At 36.9% G+C, this 18,003-nt stretch overlaps 1 protein-coding gene across 1 annotated transcript in view; it reads left to right on the forward strand.

Moving 5' to 3' along the window:
- Window positions 1-17,309, forward strand: part of TAF2 (TAF2 RNA polymerase II, TATA box binding protein (TBP)-associated factor, 150kDa) — a 39,869-nt gene extending 22,560 nt beyond the window's left edge. The window contains exons 13-22 of the mRNA XM_010183030.1: window positions 1,987-2,101; window positions 2,203-2,312; window positions 2,603-2,668; window positions 3,948-4,200; window positions 6,675-6,815; window positions 8,178-8,288; window positions 9,921-10,114; window positions 10,698-10,837; window positions 16,195-16,264; window positions 17,075-17,309. Coding sequence (XP_010181332.1) covers window positions 1,987-2,101; window positions 2,203-2,312; window positions 2,603-2,668; window positions 3,948-4,200; window positions 6,675-6,815; window positions 8,178-8,288; window positions 9,921-10,114; window positions 10,698-10,837; window positions 16,195-16,264; window positions 17,075-17,309 — 1,435 coding nt within the window. The remainder of the gene's footprint in view (window positions 1-1,986; window positions 2,102-2,202; window positions 2,313-2,602; window positions 2,669-3,947; window positions 4,201-6,674; window positions 6,816-8,177; window positions 8,289-9,920; window positions 10,115-10,697; window positions 10,838-16,194; window positions 16,265-17,074) is intronic.
- The last annotated feature ends 694 nt before the right edge of the window (window positions 17,310-18,003 follow it).

Raw genomic sequence — 18,003 nt, forward strand, 5'->3', positions numbered from 1 at the left:
ATACTAAAGGGATTCCAGAGGACACTGCCCATAGAAATATGCTGAAGTCTGACATGGAAAATGCTATAGTCTGGTGCATTTGAAGATGTGATTTCCAGTAAATCACCAAGAAATAAGTAACCTAAAGCACAGATTGATAGTTTAAAATACACTAACTTTTAATAGCTTGGTAGTTTGTGTTAATGTTACAATCTCAGGTAAAATACACCTCTCTGTGTTGATTCTTCACACTTCAGTGATATTAGTGAAGAAATAGGATTTCTTATTTTGGATTGATGTAAGAGTAAATTTGAATTTGCTCCATTTAGCAGGTTTAATTGGTAGTTTTAATTAACATGACTGCAGGCTAAAATCATACATGACTGCAACAAAACCATACCTTACTCTTCTAACAGAAAACAAAAGTAGGTATTTATATGTAGACATTATTTATTTGAGCTGACTTAATAATGTTCATGCATCTCACTAGCTAACTAAAAACACCGTATAATTAATATTTATAGAGTAATATGAGAAGTTAGTGTTTTATCTGCATCAAATCTATTCATAAATTATAAGTACAGATTACTCTAATTTCCATACTTAACTGTGCCAAGCATTGAGGAAAATAGGGGTCCTGTATGTGCTGAGTGAATCTTAACTACGTCTGTGTTCTGTAAGCAAGGAAGAATTGTAACTCTCAGATTTGGGGATTTTTCAGCCTCTTTGGCCCCAAGGCTGATCATGTTAACTGTAACTTGTGTTTAATCCTGCAGTTGCAACCTACCTACCATGCTTCAAACACGGTTGCACCCGTGGCAGTAGATTTTTCGCTTTGGAAGACCCTAGCAGGTCTTTGCATTTTTTGGGAGGATATCTTGTTACCGTTACCTAGTGTTATCTGGTGCTATCGAGTGTTGTGTTGATGCTGCGTTTAAATCTTGTCCTGAAGAAACTACTAAAAATGCCTGAAGCTGTACCTGATGACAAAGTCAGAGACCTTTATGAAGGCAGCCAGTGTGAACAGACCCACTCTGAGGTATTCAGCCAACTAACCGTATTTTGGGAGAAAAGTTGCATGATGTGTGCGTGCATGATAAGAAGCCTCTTTGAATCTGACAACTCCTCCCTTAAATGTCAGGGCATGAAAGAACAGGTTTTTCTTCCTTGCTTTTGTCTAATATCTTCAAAGACTTGTTGGAAGCATGCACTAGACTAAGATACTTCAATCTAGTGTTTTAGTTTTGCTATAAATAAAGCGTAGCAATGGTTGTCATACAAATAATCAACGATGAAGTTATTCACAGGAACAGTTGACTTAAAGAAATTGCCTGGCATAAAAATGCAGAGAGAGATCATTGCTTTTTATTAGTCATATTGTATGTCTTCATGTAAATGTGAACTTAAATATAGATATACATATATATAGACATATATACGTGAACATTTATATATAAATCAATACACACATACACTCTGAGCATTCATGTATATATACACACACGCGCGTTAATGTTCAGAATGACCCAGTTTGAAAAACTGCAATAAAATAATTAAGTTAAATGTAGTGTGAGTAGAAAACAGAAACTAATATCTATATTTCCCCCTGAGTTTTATTTAACTAAAATATATAGTAAAACAAATCATGTTGGAATTACTGAAGTCTTACTCAATTGCTTTCTCGTAGAGCATGCAAAGGAAATTGGATGTGGTGGAGTCCAGTATAGTTTTTCACAATGACTTTTTTTCTTAATAGATAATTTTCATTGTGTGTCAGTTTTTTCTGTAAGGTACATGGTTATACATTAAAGAACAGTTTAAAGAAAAAATTAAACAATCTTTAAAGGTTCATGAACAAACATAAGTGTTTTCATTTCCTCATTTTCTTGGGATAGGAAATTCTAGAAATAAGGAAGCATGAAGCAAGTGTAAAGAGTGAAAACATTGAGAATTATGTTTATTTGTAACTACTACATTGTGCACTAAAATTCCTATACTGCTTATTAGTGATCAGAGTGGAGTGGTAAAATTTTATGGTAGCTTTGCATTTAATAGAAAACGGAATGTATTGGAATTGGAAATAAAACAAGACTACACCTCTCCTGGGACTCAGAAATACGTGGTAAGGTCCATTTTCCATATTTTTGCCTACATGGGGAAGTATGATGTCTACATTAGTAAGTGTAATTCTAATGTTAATAACAAAATCTTGTGAACTTGAAGGGTCCTCTTAAAGTGACAGTGCAAGAGCTTGATGGATCATTCAACCATACATTGCAGATTGAAGAAAACAGTCTTAAACATGATATACCTTGCCATTCTAAAAGCAGAAGGTAAGAATTAAAATACAAATTGCAAATATTTTTAGTATGCTTATGTGTAATTGTAAAAATGGTGGCAGTCAAGTTTAAACCAATGTAAACTATTGGTGATTATTATTTGAACAAAACTAATGCATAGCTCAACTTTGTCAATATTTTTTGCAGGGGAGCATGTTATTTTCTGGTGTGGTGAAATACACAGGCAGTAATTCTGCAGGCTCAAGCTCCATTTATAAACAGGTTTTGCTAATATGATTTTTTTTAAATGCCTGTGTTTTTTTCTATTTTCTTTTCTTAAATAGAAATAAAAAGAAAAAGATTCCACTGATGAATGGAGAAGAGGTGGACATGGACCTTTCTGCTATGGAGTAAGCTAGCTTGTTGCAGTTCCCCAGTGTGAGACAGAGCCATGTTCCCCTTGTCTAATGCATGTTGTTTTGAAGGATTTGATAGTAATGTTGTGATAGTTATATGACTAGCATATAATAATATAATAATAAATTACCTTATTATTTCTTACACATTTCTCATGATACCTTTCAGCTGACTTTATAGGTAAAATGTAAACAAGAATTTGCTTGAAACAAAGTAAGAGCAACTTTTGTTGGACCTCGATGAAGACCATTTAATTAGCACTGACAGACAAGTTCCTGAAGTCTGTGGTTAATTCCAAAATAATCCTTTTAGATTGAAAACAAGTGCTTCATACTGGCATTACTTTCAGTTGGAACAGATAGCTCTTTGGAGGCAAATTCATGCTTGCTTTTCTGTTCTTCTAAATCCTATGTATGCACTCTTCACTGTGCTTTCTCCCCTAGTTACTATCTTGACAGTAATTCTAGATATTCTACACATGTATATAGAAATACATATAATATTTATAATGATGTTCTTTTCAGCATTCTGAACTCTCTCCTAATTCCATGTCTGTATTTTGCTGTTATCAATTTTATGTGGAAAACAGAGTTCAGAGACTTTATTATATAATACTGTGCTTGTTGCTCCCATAAATGACTTCTGTAGTCATGATGCTGTCTGAATACTAAAGTATAAAATGCTTCTTTGGGTGGAATACAGTTGAGTAATTTTATCTGTAGGACTAAAACTTTAATCCTGTCTTTGATACTTTTACTTTTCTTGTCATTTGGATTGGCTGTTCTGTACATTTTCATGTTTACCCTTGTCAGCTTTCAACATCATAGCGTGTGTATGTTTGTAAAGCACTTTCACATCTATTGATAAAAAACAGTTATAAAAGCTGGGTGTTTACCACCGGATTTTTTTTGTTGGATTGGGGTTTTTGTGGTAGTCTTAAACTGTAGAAGATGTAAAGTTGAAAGTTAGTGTCTGAGGAAGTAGAATTAAATCTATTGAGATTATACAGTAGTTTACTACCAACTCAGATCTGTAGTTTAAGAACACTGTATTCACTTTGATATATTAGAGTTTTGGACAGATTACCCTGGAAGGCTACAGAAGCAGGAGATCAGACCAGGTCACTTTCAAAAGTCCCCTCTAATTTAGATTCTTTTTTGGTTCTTTGACTCTAACTTCTTGTGAATTATTTTTGAAGTACTTAGAACATCTTCTGAATTTCTATAGTCTTGAAATGTTGTAAGCTATTAATGTTTTTCATGTCTGTCTTAGTGCCGATTCCCCTTTGCTCTGGATAAGAATAGACCCTGATATGTCAGTGCTGCGGAAGGTAGAATTTGAGCAATCTGATTTCATGTGGCAGTATCAGCTTCGATACGAGAGAGATGTGGTTGCACAAGAAGAAGCCATTCTGGCATTGGAGAAGTTCCCTACCCCAGCATCACGGCTTGCACTGACTGATATTCTAGAGCAAGAGCAGTGTTTCTACCGCGTGCGAATGCTGGCCTGCTTCTGCCTTGCAAAGGTGAGGTTCTGTGGATGGGAGCAAGGGAAGAAATCCACTGGATGTTGTAAACGTTTGAAAATGAGTCAAAACACATCAGAGCTCTTAAACTGGCTTGATATTTAGCCTCTTAAAAGTGTTTGCCAAGTATTTTTAAGATGACTGATTTGAAAGGAAAGCTGTATTATTTTAGTCTGTAAATGGAGACTGCAGAAGGCTTTCATAATTGTCAAAATTGAGATGTCAGACATAATGAAATCCCTTGTGGTTTTTTTAAGTGGCAGAAATAAAAGACTTTTGTTTAGTTTCTTTCAAAGCCCAAATGTATGTTTTTTATTTTACTGAGAAGTTCCTTGGCCTGTCTGCTGAGAACTCTCAAGTTCTGAAATTTGTCTGTAATGTCTAATGTGAATTCAGATTACTGCTCTGTATTGTTTCAGATCAACATCATGTTGATCTACAATTTAATATTAAAAAGCCAAATAATTCCTGTGAAACAAAATTAGCATTAAGAATGAAAATTAGAGAACCCTATAAAACAACTAGGTGGAAACACAGAAGAATAAAAATTTCTAAGAAGACGTGCTGTTGATGTACTTTTATGGCCATTATGGCATACTTACTATTTGTAAAGTTCACATTATTGACATGTAGCTTGTTTTCTGCTGTGTACCTGTTCGGAATAATTCAGTACCTGTATAGAAATAAATCCCTTGGCCATATTTGGAAAATCAAAATCCAATAAATGCTTGTGTCAAAGTATTTTAATATTATGAAACACTGATGTAATACTGCCAGTGTATGTGCAGGTATTGGTACTGCTGGCAGCTGACCTAAAATATACACGTTTCATAATGAATTCACGTGGAACACTTAAACGTGTATATTCCATAGGTTAATATTAAAAGAGCAGTTGTTACAATATTTAAATGCAATTTTTTTTTTTTCTGTCTTTACTTTGAATTCTTAGGCAATTGGGCTGCAGATAATCATAACCAGTTTTACCGAGTTGTAACTGTGTGGAAAAACTTGGGTCTACAGATAAGGTTGTTTACTTACAGAAAAAAAGATTATAAAGCTAAGCAAAAAGTGTGGCTGTGACATTGAATCATGGTGAAGGAGCGTTGCAGGACAGAGTTGTAGATATGTTTATGTAAGTTACCTAGGAGGAAAGTGTAATATATTCTATTGCTAGTTCCAACATCAGGGTGTTAGTAAGAATCGCTTCCTGTTGTCATTAACTCAGTTTAATTTTCACAGCTTTCAGGATTTGTATTCTTTATTGGAGGAAAAAAAAAGCCATGTCTCTTATGTTTATTAGGGGGAGGCTTGTTTTTTGTTGATTTGCTTCTAACTGGATTGTAGTTACTATTGTGTAATGTTCCTGGTGTATTTGTGTTGATACAGAGAAATGATAGATGATAATGCAATTCTAAAACTGATTTTACTATATTTTCTCAGTGTACTGTATACTTCATTGCAAAACAGCACTTCAGTCTCTCATGGGTAAAGTATCCAGGAAATATATTAAATCCTCAAAGAGTTTAGTAGATGTGTGTGTGTGCACATGCACACACTTTGCTGAGTAGTTCATGACAAATAACCCTACAGAGAAAGGAGAAATCACTGTCACAAAATGAATTCCTGGGAGTATGCAAGCTGATTTTCCCGTTCAGATCCATTGCAGTGTCAGTGATGTGCTATAAGGTTTAAAAAAGCAACAATAACACAAATTTCTGCCTCCCTACCCCCCAAACATTGAGGAGTTTCATAGCTGTGCATGACAGTAACATCTTAATCCATCATCAGGTGTAGGTGTTCTTGTCTGTGGGCTTTCATTGCTCTGTGCAGCAAACATACGAATCCCAGGATGGTGGGAAGGCACACAGGCAGTTTTGTCTCTGTGGAAGCTGACTGCCTTACACCAAAGCAGACTGTAGCAATAAATTTGTCTCAGTGCAGAGTCTCTTTGTGAATTGCTATTAAAGTTAGAAGAAGCTGACTTGCCTTCACTTTAGGGGTGGTCTTTTAGTCTTAGCGTGTCTGAGGACTGCTTAAAGTCTAGGCTGAGGTTACTGGCAGGGTAAATTTGGGAAGTTGGTATTGCAAAAGGTTCTTCCATCACTGGCTTCTGTAGAGTCAGAAAACTTGGCTTAATAAACACAGAATTTTCATCTAAAATATAGAAGAGAAAATAATTAAGAACAGAAGTTTATCATGGAAAGATAATCAGTTGCAGATATCTTCCAAGTGGAACAATTTTATGAAAATTTACTTTTAATGTAGAGAAGGTAGTTGGGGATGGCGGTGAAAGCTTGGCTAATATAAGATAATAGATTGATGTATCTATTTGAAGGACAGTATGTTCCTGGAAGTTATCCTTTTTGATTATGGGAACAGTTATTCTTTTTGATTATGGGAAATGTATATTTTTCTACTGCCAAACTAAACTTGCAGTGGTGATGTTAATACAGTTTCCCTTCCTAATTATGCAGATTGCAAATTCCATGGTAAGTACATGGACAGGACCACCAGCCATGAAGTCACTCTTTACCCGAATGTTTTGTTGTAAGACTTGTCCAAACATTGTGAAGACCAACAACTTCATGAATTTTCAAAGCTACTTTCTGCAAAAGGTAAAATTATTTTTTTAACTAAATATTTTAATAGAAATGTCAAAATACAAAAACATTCCAACAGTTGACAACTACAGGAGCATGAGTAACAGAGTCCTGCTTTTTTAATAAAAATCCAAAATAACTATTTCTTTCTAGTATGGCATCTGTTTGTTCTGTCTTAGTAAAAAAATCAGTTAACAAAATTTAGGCATTTTTTTTCTGAGTAGCTGAAGTTAAATAAGCAGTTTTCTCAGAATGTAGTACATGTAGCAATTATTTGTAAGTATTTGTGAGCTCATTCTTACATATAATTTATTGCACAGTAACAAACCCACTCATTTTATGTTTTAGGTGAATTCAGCAGCTGTCTTTTTTCATTAATGGCAATGATATTATACGGCAAATAAAATCTTGTAAATCTTATCTTAAATTGGTGGGCTTTTTCGTTCAAGGGACTGCATAATTCTTTATGCCCTCTCTGTTCTATTAATTGTCAGCATCATGCATTGTTGCCGCTTATTTTAATGTTAATGCAGGGGTTTTCACAGGGACCTATAGTTGTTAGTTGTATACTGGATAACAAAATGAATTATAATGGTTTTCTCTGAAGATTCACTTAGAATTATTGGGTGATTGAGTTCTTATTTCCCAGATTTCATATTACTTATTATGGAGAAAACTCAACACTTGTTTTCTTACTTTGTCCAAAACTGCTTAATTCTTCCCCCCACGTCTCTTTCTTGGAGTTTCTTTTGTATTTTTCTGCTGTTTTCATTAGTGTTCATTCTTTCCCACTAAATCTTACACTTTTCTCCCTTTTAATCCCATGTCCCAGGTTTATAGATCTAAAGTAAGACTCCTAAATCTATGTGAGTGGGGCCTAGAGAGCTGCATATCTTATTCTGAAATAAATACTTAATCAGGCTATTACTTGTCTGGCTTGTCTTTAGGCTTCACTGATTGTATCGAATCTTTATGCCTCGATGGTAATGGAAGCTTAGACATCATGCTTACTTGAAAACACCCAAATTCAGTATCTATCTCAGAGTTAGAGTTAGTTCTATCATAATTTTCTGAGTTTCATTATTTTTCATTTGTTATCTCTTTGGTGGTGCCTTGCCTTGAGAGTCTTTTCTTGGATAGACAGTTTTTTCAATTGTCTGCACTATGGCTAATTATTGAGCAATAGTTACATAGTTTATTTGATCTGAAAATTATATAGCATGTGGTATGACTTTCATAAAGCATTTCAATACAACTTTTCGGAGATTTCCTATTGTAAAAATGTTAATTGCTCATTTTTAGGATGTTGCTCGTTTCAGCATGTAACTATCATTTCACTAATGTAAGAATGATGTTAGCATTAATTCTATTGCGCAGACTATGCCTGTTGCCATGGCCCTTCTGAGAGATATTCACAACCTCTGTCCAAAGGAAGTTTTAATGTTTATTTTGGATTTGATCAAGTATAATGATAACCGGAAGAATAAGGTAAAGAATGTGTTTATTATAATCTCTCACTTTCTGTGTTGAAAAAAGTCTTTGTTAATATGCTGCACGATGTTTTGTACCAGTAATGTAAATATCTGGCTAGGAGAGTTGATGAAAAAGTGGTACACTAAATTAAACGGTAAATGTTACAGAATGTTCTGTAGCTGTCAAATCCGTGGCAGCATTTCTTGGATGTTTCAAAGCTCTTTGTGCTTGTTGACTTATGAGGGACCTGCCTGTCTTCATTTGTGCACATACTTCTCTTGCTTTACTCATTTTCATTCAAAAGAGCCATGTGTTTTGAGAAAATGTGCATGAGGCTGACATGTAGCATGCAAAGTTAAGCACTGGTTTGTTGGGGGTTTTTTTGACCTTGCAAAGAATATTTGAAAGAGAAAGGAAATAATCTCTTTTTTTAACTGTATACAGGACTCTGGGATTCTGAGTTCTGAATGTCAGCTCTAGCTCACAGAACTGCAATGTCTTCATCTGGTTAAATAGGAGCTCGAAGCCAGGTTAATATTGTTCCATCACTAAATTGAAGCATCTGAGTTGAAAGTGTTGTCATCTAAAGTTCCTTTCCACACAGACCACCTCTGAAGGATGGTTAGATGACCTTTAAGGTCCCGAGATTATACCAAATCCCATCTCCCTAGCTATGAAGGAAGTCTACAACTGCTAGTAGCCTAGCATAATCTTCCCAGTTGAGTACCCAAAGTTAAGTAGAACATATCTGAAGTCTCTTAAACCTTACTTTCTTGTGTGTAGAAGCACATACTGTAACAAGACATTTGTTGCAAGATTACTGATTTTAGAGGATGATAGAGTGGAGAGGTAGAGAGTTAGACACAGAATTGCAAGCACCAGTAGTCCCAGAATGGGGTGAGTTGTGCTAACATCTCCCCACTACCAAAGGAGAGATCCCACCTCACTTTTTCCACTTGTCCCTTCTATGCAAGTATTTGACGTCTTCTGTCAGATCTGGCAGATACTGGGGTTTTTCAGATTAACAGATATTCAAATCCCGTACTTTTTTCTGTTTTTTAAGTTCTATTATTATAACTTTTGCTGCTTACTAAATTAACCAGACCAACAAATGCAGCAGCCAACACAATAGAAGGGGTGAAACTGTGAGCCCAGGTGAAAGGAGTGAATAAAAAAAGCAAGATTTTCCTCACTAAGCAACAGTGACCCCATTAGTTCACCTCAGAAGCTTGTGAAGTGCTATCTAGATAAACTGATTTTTATGAGCTGCTAAGCACCCATTAACCTTGACAACCTTGGTACTGAATATAGATACAAACAGGTAGTTTTAGGTGCTCACATTTCAAAATAATGGCTTTTATTTTCCATATCTGGAAAATATTCAGTGTCTGTTTTTTTCATTTTTATTTTTAAAAAGTGTTAATATTAATATGCTCTTGTTATAGAGCAAAGATTTGTGATTGATTATATGTCTGGTTGCTTAGTTAATCTCAAATCCATTTTCAGAACAAATTGTTTTACTTTCTCATGCAGTTTCTCACATGGTTTTGTTTTAAGATCTTGTTCTCTAACAGCGCTTTGACATTTCTTAGCTTTTGAAGAATATATACTGTTATATTGGCTTGTCTAATTGCTGTCTTTATTTAGTTTTCAGACAACTACTATCGTGCTGAGCTGATTGATGCCCTAGCCAACTCTGTAACTCCTGCAGTCAGTGTGAACAATGAAGTTCGAACATTGGACAACTTAAATCCTGATGTTCGACTTATTCTTGAAGAAATTACTCGTTTCCTAAATATGGAGAAGCTTCTTCCCAGTTACAGGCATACCATTACAGTCAGGTGTGGTTTAATAGTTGTTGTACACATGAAGACAGCAGACACATAAATGCTACTTTTTTGGTTTTTATGTACCTTTCTGTAGTTAGTATTTGAGATTTTAGCTTGTGTCTTAATCTTAAGTGTCAAAGTCCTTCCAGTTTCCAGAAGATGATACTGTGAGTTTGTCTTGATTGCTTTATTTTTTGACATTAATTTCTGTCAGTGTAAACTTTTAATAGCAGGCATGAGATGATCATGCTTGTGCCTCTTTAAGAAGAGCATATATGAAAGCTTTGCAAAAGGTAGCGTCGTAACAGTGTCTGCAGAGTACACAACGTAATCTGAGCTGTGTTTTCTCTGTAAATTAGTATAGTTCTACTGAAACCAAACAACAAATTCGACATGGTGGGGAATTTTGTTTGTGTTTCTGCCTAATTCAGAGTTAATGAGAGCTATGTGTTAATGCTGTGACAGTAATTGTAACATGTTAATTTGAATAATGTAATTCTAGAAAAATTGCAGTACTTGATTTTGAAGAAAGTAATTCTGTTCTTCTTGGCTGGCATTCCACAAACCTAATGTAAATTTCCTCTTTCACGTTTAGCTGTTTGAAAGCCATTCGAGTGCTTCAGAAGAATGGTCATGTCCCAAGTGATCCTGCTCTCTTCAAGTCATATGCAGAATACGGGCACTTTGTAGATGTCCGAATAGCAGCATTGGAGGCTGTTGTTGATTACACAAAAGGTACTTTTTTTCCAAGTGTTTCGACACATGGTAACACTTGTGATACAGTAGAAAAATTTAATACTTCCCTCATTAATGTTAGGTTGAAATAGTGTCCACCAGAAGAGCTTGTGTGATGTCAGATGTGTCAATAAGAAGCTGAGATTTCTATTAATGTTTTGTCCTAGGGAATGCAAGTTTTATGGAGATATGGTGAGCATTGTTTGTCAGTGTCATGCAAATTGAATCAGATACCTAAGTTTTGAAATAATGAGTAGTGATAAGGGCGTTTGGTAATTTCTTTTTAACACTTCATTTTCAGTTACTTTGATACAGTTGAGTTCAGACATAATAGCAGTTAAAGTTATTGGGTTTACTTTATCTTCTTCCTAATGTCTTTATTTTGCTTTTTGCATGCATCTTATGGTTGTAAATTTTTGAAACTTAGATTATTGTAATGATTATTGGTTGATTCTGTTTTGCCATTCCTTATGCATAGCTTATGTTTGTGAGATGTTTCAGTTTTTTAATACTGTCTTTTTCTTAGTTGACTGTTGCAGGTCCTTGAAAAAAATACTGCATAGCTTTCTTTAATGCCATTTGAAGTTGAAATTCAATTCTGACAGATTTTTCTAGAGACATTGGAAATTATAGCTTTAATGGTTTACATTTTATAAAATGAATTTAGTACTACATTGGCCTGTTCATTTCTTTGTATTAGTCTCCCTCTGTTAAAAAGTGGCAGTTCTTGTGTTTGAAGGGTTATCCCTATCAAAGTGGCCAAATCCTTCAGTTCTTCCTCTGTGAGCAGATGGGTGATTCTAGACGTCTAATTATTCTGCCTCAAATTTCATGTTCTCATTTTCAGGGTAACAGAGAGTTTTGTTTGCCTTTTGCATGAATAATTTTTTTTTTAATAAAGACTTTATTACTTTGATCTTACTGCTGTCATTCTGTTCAAAGAATTTGCAAGCTAGGTGGGCAATGAGAGGTTTTAAAGCAATTGAAGTATTTGAGTAAACACATCTGGTGGTATTCAGACATACGCTTACAGACAGAAATCAGGCTGTCATACAGAAAAACTGGTCAAGGGAGGCTGTGTGCTGAGCATCACTCTGAAGCTCAGTCCTCAGTCTTGTGGATCCAGGCATTCTAGATCCATAACCTGCTGCACATGTACCATTTGGTGACTCTGCTGGTGCTGTGCATCTCTTGATTGGGCTGCTCTCTTTCTTCCTCCCTTCATAGAGTGTTAGTGGAAAGATTTGCTGGAGAATGGAAAACTTATTCATCAGCCTGCTTCCTTTAGAGTAATCTCACTGATTCATCCCACCCTGTGGAAATACAAGCTGATAGAAATAATGAGGTTTTTTTATTCAATTCTTGACCTTTTATGAATGGTGTTTGCACTGCAAAGTAATATAGTACCTCTTGAAAACAGCTGATCAAATGAGTTGCTGTATAAGCAAGATAGGGTAAGTTGTTCAAAGTACTCTGCAGGAAGATAAAGCTTGAATGGTGAAAAGTAGTAGAAAGATTACTTGAAGAAATCAGTGATTGAGCTGAACATAATTTCTGATTGAGCTCACTGTGAGATCTGGAAATGATGGATTAGAATATTACTGTACCTAACTGCCTTGCTCCTTGCCAGGGACTTTTTCTCTGATGCAGAGGTAGCAGATGCAAATAGCTGTCTGCTATAAAGTCACTACAACTCACAACACAGGCAACCCTCTAACTGGTCATCAGTATAATTTCTCAAATACAGCCTTCCAGTGCTGAACATACGAGCTTCTGCTCCTGCTATAAGATGAGTAAGTTTTTGGTGGAGGGATAAATCCAGAAGCTCAGTGTGCTAACTGACTTCTTCAGCTACCCATGTAGAATTTAGCAGCATTTGCCTCGGAGAGCTCTAAGCCTGGCTTTGGAAAGAGAAATGGTTGGCAGTCCATTGCCAAGAGGCCTGATTCTTCTTGTTCCCAGTTACCTGGTTTCCAGTTCATACTGGATGTAAACCAGCAGCTATCAAATGCCTGTTGCTTGTGCCAAAGCTGGCGTTTTAATAGTTCTTGTAAAGGAAGCTGACAGATTTTGTAATTTCTATAAAAAGGAAAGTCTGTATTTTCTGGGGCAGTGTGGAACTTCCATGTTTTTCTGTCAAGTCTCAAGGTAGGAATAGCATGGCCTTTTTAAAGTTACTTTAAAAGAAATAATTTCTCCATGGAACTCAATAAGTTGTTTTCTTTGCTGTTAATAGTAAGGGTTTTTTTGAGACACAGTAACTCTGTAAAATGCTTGAGGCAGCATATAAGGACTTGGACAGTTGATCTAAACTGGCTTGAAGTGAACAAAGTTTATTAACGTTTTAAAGTTAGCTTCTGATAGTTATATGACTATTGGTAGTTATATGTATACAACAAAGCAGTTGTGTAGTTCTAAGAGGTAACAACAAACTATTCTAAATAAACATCCATTATTATCTAATCTCATGCATGTTGCAACTTAGGGTCTCGAAAATGCTCTGCTGTAATTGAGAACTGATATACCATCTCTTGTAATTCGAAAAAAAATCTCAAGAGGATTTTTACTTCAGAAAGCAATCACTTGTTTTTATGTCTACCGGAAGTATGAAAATCTACACATCTTTTCCCCACAGCCTTCTCCTAGACAAACTGGCAAGATGCAGACAGGATGGGTGCTCTTTGAGATGAGTAGGAAATTAGTCGTGGGCTACGCTCAGAGGATGGAGATCACTGGTTTTTACTCAGGCTGGCAGCTTGTCACAGGTGGGGTCTCCCAGGGAAATTATTCATAAATGATCTGGAGAACAGCATTGAAAGCAGCCTCACCAGGTTTGCTTTTGACACTAAACTGGGTGGTGAGGCGGACGTGTCAGAAGGGAGAGCCATCTTACAGAGAGACGTGGATAGGCTGGAAGAGCGAGCAAGCAAGGACTGAATGGAGTTTAACAAGGACAAGGGCAAGATCCTGCCCCTGGGACAGTGTAACCAAAGAGCCCAATACAGGCCAGGATCTGTGGCTTGGGAGCAGTGTCTGAAGATGGAAGGAGTTAGGTCTTTTTTAGGTCTTTTCTCCCTGGAGAAAGAGCAGGCTTGGGAGGACCTTAGTGCAATACTTCCATACTTAAAGGGCAGCTACAAAGAGGGCAGAGGTTCTCTTCACAAGGAGCTACATGGAGAGGATAAGGGGCAACAGGTACAAGTTGTACCAGGAGAAGTTTCATCTTGATGCGAGACAGAATTTTTTGCACTAAGAGCCATCATTCAATGGAGCAACCTCCCCAGGGATGTGGTGGAGTCCTCATTGCTGGAGGTTTTCAAGATGCAATTGGACACAGTGCTGGATAATCTCATTTAGGCTCCCTTTCCTATGAAAGGTTGGACCAGATGATCTTTTGAAGTCCCTTATAAAGTGGGCTGTTGTATGATTCTGTGATTCCTCTGACTAATGAGATTTGTTCTACCCAAGGAGAGGTTTAGTTTGCCATTGCTCCTCAAAATGATTTGTAGTTGCTATGTAAATTTGAAAAGCAGGTTCAGTGCATTAGTAGCAAAGTTTTGGAAATCTAACATGCCTAGTTTACACTATAAAGCAAATAGCAGGGAAGACTGACTTTATTTCAAGCACAAATATGTTTAAGAGGCAAAAAAGACTTTTAACCATAGAAGTATGAAGTTTCTTGGTTGTTATCCAATGCTCTCAGCTGATAGTACACATCTCCTAGACTTCTCATTTTCTCATTAAAAACCATTTTAAAATCTCTTTTATTAGCAGTCATAATAGTTGCAGCTTGCTTATGATAGTGACTTAATATGTTTGCCATGTTGTGAGTCTTTGCTGCATGGTTATACAATGTTATGTTTCTTCTGTACAAAACAACTTTTGTCTGCAGCGTTCTGCCTGCCTTCTATCCCAAGCAAGGCAGCAAACAGAAAAAGCCAAAAAAATCTGCTCTGGCATCATCCAGAACTGTGTAGCCATGGTCTAAATGATGCAGCACTTGACCTAATACGTTCTGCCTCTAAACAGGGCTTATCAGCCCAGTTCAGTGCCTCACCAGTGTAATCAGTTCTGTTTTGGTTGAACTGTAGGAAGAGCAGGGCTGACTTGCAGGTGGCCTGCAAAAGACTATTCAGCCATCTTTAGGGCAATATAATGTATTTTTTAGTTACTTGGCTGCCTCCTCCCAGCCCAGGAAGAGATCTTATGTTCTTGTTGTCCAGAGTGTTTGAACAACTTCTTATAGAATTGAAGTGCTGGTTGTCATAATATAATTTAAATAATTTGGCACTTCCTTTAAAAGCAATGACAAGGGAATAATAGATATTAGAATTGATTGATCTAAAAAAGTTATATTTAAAAATTCTTGACTGAAAACTGAGATCAGAAAGGAAAGTTGAACTAAGGTATTTAGAACTGCAAATACGGGAGGTTTGGGAAAGAAAGAAATACATTGCTAGGACCACAAAATGGAAAGCAACAGAAATGTTTTTGGAGTTGTCTGTACAAGAATGACTAATACACCCCAAATTCTGAAGTAAAGCAAAGCCTAAGCAAGCACTTCATTTATTTTTAGGAAATGAGAAGAAATACTGCTGTAAAATCACACAATTATGCACCTGAGAAAAAGATTACATAAAAATTATCTCATTTTTATGTAATGGATGATGATGATACCCTGTGTTTTTTTTCTTGTTTTGCAATGCTACTCTGAAAATCAAAGGAATTTTGTAATGAATTTCAAATTTTAAACTTAACAAGCTGATTTTTGTTTCTAACAGTGAAAGGCAGCAATTTTCTAGAAGCATATGCTGATAAGTTTCAAAATACATCTTAATTACCGTGTACTGATTTAAAAAACTAGGGAAGGCTACTGAGAGGAATATGCTTGCAGTTTTGTTTAAGCCCTGTACTCTTCCTCTTTCTATCCCCTATTTATAGGTTATAACCTTTCGCAGATTCCTGTGTATGAGAATTGCATATTCTCTATAGAAAAGATTATGCTTCTGATTGTTGAAAGGATATTTGAATGTGTTTGTTTCAGGAAGCACACAATATCAAGATGATCATTTACTCTGTGATCATCCCAGCCAACGCGCACGAGTGACTGAGTTCCCTGCTAATAGCCAAGTTGGTGGTTATTGAACAATTGAGGCATGTGGGAGTTTCATGTGTGTTTCTACTTCAGTGTAAAATAAACCACCGTTTACTCTGAATTTGCACTTTGAATGAAATTCCTCTTTAGTTGCAGTAATTCAAGGTCTTTGTGTGCTAATTCAGGAACTTGTGATTGTCTTGATCAAAATCCTTCCAGTTTATGTGTATTTATAGGCATTTTGTTTTCTTTTTCTTTGCAGTTGATAGGAGCTATGAAGAACTACAATGGCTGCTTACTATGGTTCAGAATGATCCTGTACCCTACATAAGGTTAGTGAGTTAACAAAGAGCCAGTATTTTTACTAATGCTGAAACTACTAAGTAAATTCTTGGCCTGGAATTGCTAGAATAGATCAAATACATAACTGCTTCTTCACAAAACTTTTTTCTTCTTGTTATTCTATAAAAATTAAAATGTGTTTTGACTTTTCAACAGTTCACATCTCAAAAATTAATATACTCTCTTCTTGTTCTCTATTATGTTATTTTCATCTTTTATGTTCTACCCCTGTGGTGAAGTCAGAAGTTAGGGATCATTTCCTGATCATAAAGTATATAAATTTGATGTTGTATATGGCATAACTTTTGATTTTTATTTTTTTTTGCACATGGCAATGGGACCTTCTGGTGACAGATGGAGTTCAACTTTCTCAAAGGGGAAAAGGATTCTCACATGTGAATTGGCCAGGCCCATTGAGAAGGCTTTAAACCAGGTTTGAAGAGGGAAGGGGATAAAACCAGGCTGACTGGAGATGAGCCTAGAGGTGGCTCAATGTTAGAGGTGAAATCAGTTATACCCAGCTGGGGAATAAGCTTAACCAGTCAGAGGAAGAACAGAGGTTCCTCAGCTGCCTGCCATGATGATCATCAGAAGGTCTTCCACCATTCTTGGGTGAAAGCTGCATGCTCAGCTCCGTCTCAGAAATGCCTGTACACCAATGCACACAGCATGGGGAATAAACAGGAGGAATTAGAGGTCTGGGTGCAGTCGAAGGGTTATGATCTGATTGCAGTTACAGAGACATTGTGGGATAGCTCACATAACTGAAATGCTGTCATGGATGGCTATGTCCTTTTTAGGAAAGACAGGCCAACCAGGCATGGCGGTGGAGTTGCTCTTTATGTGGAAAAGCAACTAGAATGTATTGAGCTCTGCCCAGGGAGAGATGAAGAGCGTGTTGAGAGCTTGTGGGTAAGAATTAAAGGGCAGGCTAATATGGGAGATACTGTTGTGTCTGTCTATTACAGGCCACCTGTTCAGGATGAGGAAGCTGATGAGGCCTTATACAGACAGCTGAAAGTAGTCTCTCAATGACAGGCCCTTGTTCTGGTGGGGAACTTCTATTACCCTGACGTTTGCTGTGAAGGCTTCACAGCACAAACTTGCTGATGGTACAAGACTGGGAGGAGTGACTGACACACCGGGAGGCTGTGCCTGCCGTTCAGCATGACCTGGACAGGCTGGAAGGTTGGGCAGGGAGAAACTTAATAAAATTCAACAAGGGCAAAGTGTAGGGTGCTGCATCTGGGGAAGAACAACCCCATGTATCGATACAGGATGGGAGCTGACCTGCTGGAGAGCAGCTCAGAGGAAAAGAACCTGGCAGTCCTGGTAGATAGGAGCTGACCGTTGACCAGCAATGTGCTTTTGTGGCCAAGAAGGTCAACAGCATCCTTGGGTGCATTGCCAAGAGTGTGGCCAGTAGGTTAAGTAGCTTATCCACCCCCTCCACTCTGCCCTTGTGAGGCCACATCTGGAATACTGTGTCCAGTTCTGGGCTCCTCAGTTCAAGAAGGACAAGGAACTACTGGAGAGAGTCCAGCATAGAGCCATTGAGATGGTGAGGGGACTGGAGCATCTCCCATATAATGAAAAGCTGAGAGAGCTGGGTCTGTTTAGCCTGGAGAATTACAGAATCACAGAATCACAGAACGTTAGGGATTGGAAGACCCCTCAAAAGATCATCTAGTCAAATCTCCCTGCCGGAGCAGGAACACCTAAATGAGGT

Source organism: Mesitornis unicolor, unplaced genomic scaffold (genome assembly GCF_000695765.1).
Source record: "Mesitornis unicolor isolate BGI_N332 unplaced genomic scaffold, ASM69576v1 scaffold43074, whole genome shotgun sequence".
Taxonomy (NCBI): Eukaryota; Metazoa; Chordata; class Aves; order Mesitornithiformes; family Mesitornithidae; genus Mesitornis; species Mesitornis unicolor.